This window comes from Pteropus alecto, unplaced genomic scaffold (assembly GCF_000325575.1).
Source record: "Pteropus alecto unplaced genomic scaffold, ASM32557v1 scaffold134, whole genome shotgun sequence".
Classification (NCBI taxonomy): Eukaryota; Metazoa; Chordata; class Mammalia; order Chiroptera; family Pteropodidae; genus Pteropus; species Pteropus alecto.
This window is the reverse complement of record NW_006436283.1, coordinates 267,391-268,845: the sequence shown is the minus strand read 5'-3', so window position 1 is coordinate 268,845 and position 1,455 is coordinate 267,391. Positions and strand designations below refer to the sequence as shown.

General features: G+C 68.2%; 1 protein-coding gene across 2 annotated transcripts in view; it reads left to right on the top strand.

The window, feature by feature from the left end:
- Positions 1-6: 6 nt before the first annotated feature.
- TBCD (tubulin folding cofactor D) overlaps positions 7-1,455 on the top strand; it is a 124,361-nt gene continuing 122,912 nt past the window's right edge. For both annotated transcript variants that reach the window (XM_025047052.1, XM_015589652.2), the window contains exon 1: positions 7-273. In XM_025047052.1, coding sequence (XP_024902820.1) covers positions 78-273 — 196 coding nt within the window. In that variant the 5' untranslated portion in view covers positions 7-77. The remainder of the gene's footprint in view (positions 274-1,455) is intronic.

The window sequence follows — 1,455 nt, the reverse complement described above, 5'->3', positions numbered from 1 at the left end:
GAGTCCGCCTCAGGCATCCGGCTGCATCCCGCATCCCGCATCGCCGTGCTCTGTGGGGCGCGGTCTGGGCGTGGAGAATGGCCCTGAACGAGAAGCCGGCCGCCGGCGCGCCCGAGGATGGGATGGAGGACGGACCTGAGGACGGGGCGCTGGCCCTCGGCGGCACCCTCGAGTCGTTCGGCGACAGCGCGGAGACGCGCGCGCTGCTCGGCCGCCTGCGGACGGTGCTCGGGGACCGCTCGGCCCGGGAGGGCGTCCTGGAGCGGTTCCGAGGTGCGTGCGGGCGCACGCGGCTCCGGGGGCGGGCCCCGCGTGCATGCTGCGGGGCTGGACCTGGCTCCTTTCCGCAGCCTGCTGAAACTGCGTTAACCCCGGTGACTTTTCCAGAACTGCCAAGCGGCCCACCCCGGGAGCCACCGCATCTCGCTTACTCACGAACTTCCCGGCCTGCTGCCCACAGCCAAGCGACCGCCCGTCCGGGGGCGGCACCTGCGAGAGCCGTGGGTTGTGCAAGGGCGGCCTCCCCCGGACGCGGAGGGCAGTGGGTCCTCCCTTTCCCACCCGCCCGTGGGGAGGCTCAGGGTGAGGACAGGGGTGTGTCCCCCCCACCCCCTCAGCAGTGGCCTGCACCTCCAGCCCCGCTCCCATCGGTCCTGAGACCGCAGCGCAGCACGGGCTCCGCTGGCCGTGCGGGCGGGGGCGGCAGGTGTTACACAGACCTTCGCGCGGAAAGCTGTTTTTATCGAGCCATGTGCCAGCCAGAGCAAGGACCAGGCAGGCCCTGGGCGCGCTGGCCCGAGGCCGGGTTCGGCCCTGGAGCTGCCCGCGCGCGCTCTTTCGTACCTTGAGTTTGGGGAAGGCAGGTGTGAGTTTGGAGAGGCTGTTCACGGGCTGCAGATGGAGGGCGTGGGAGGAGGCGGGGCCGGCCAGCTGTGGGATGGGTGCCTTGTGCCAGGGCAAGAAGGGTTTGCTCCTTCGGCTTGGCTGTGGGCAGCAGGCCGGGAAGTTCGTGAGTAAGCGAGATGCGGTGGCTCCCGGGGTGGGCCGCTTGGCAGTTCTGGAAAAGTCACCGGGGTTAACGCAGTTTCAGCAGGCACGCGGGCGGGTTCGGAGGTGTGCTGGTCTCCCTCCGCCTGCAGTCGTTAGCTACGTCCTCTCTTCCACCCCCTGCGGGCTCCGTCCGATTTAGGACATCTCAGAGTTTTCTCCTTGTCACGGGAGAAGGTGCAGAGACATGCAGCCCAGAGCGGGCAGGGGATTTGTGTGGTGCCGCGGTTCTGGGGACACCACCTAGAATGTGTAAGTGGCAGACGGCGACCTCGGCTCCACCAGACAGGCGTGCAGCCTGGCGTGCTGTGGGGTGGTGGATAGCGCTCATGCCAGGGCCCTTGGGGTGACTCTCCAAGTTTGCAGCGGTCTGTAACGGATAATCAAATGATTCCCCAGGACCCCACA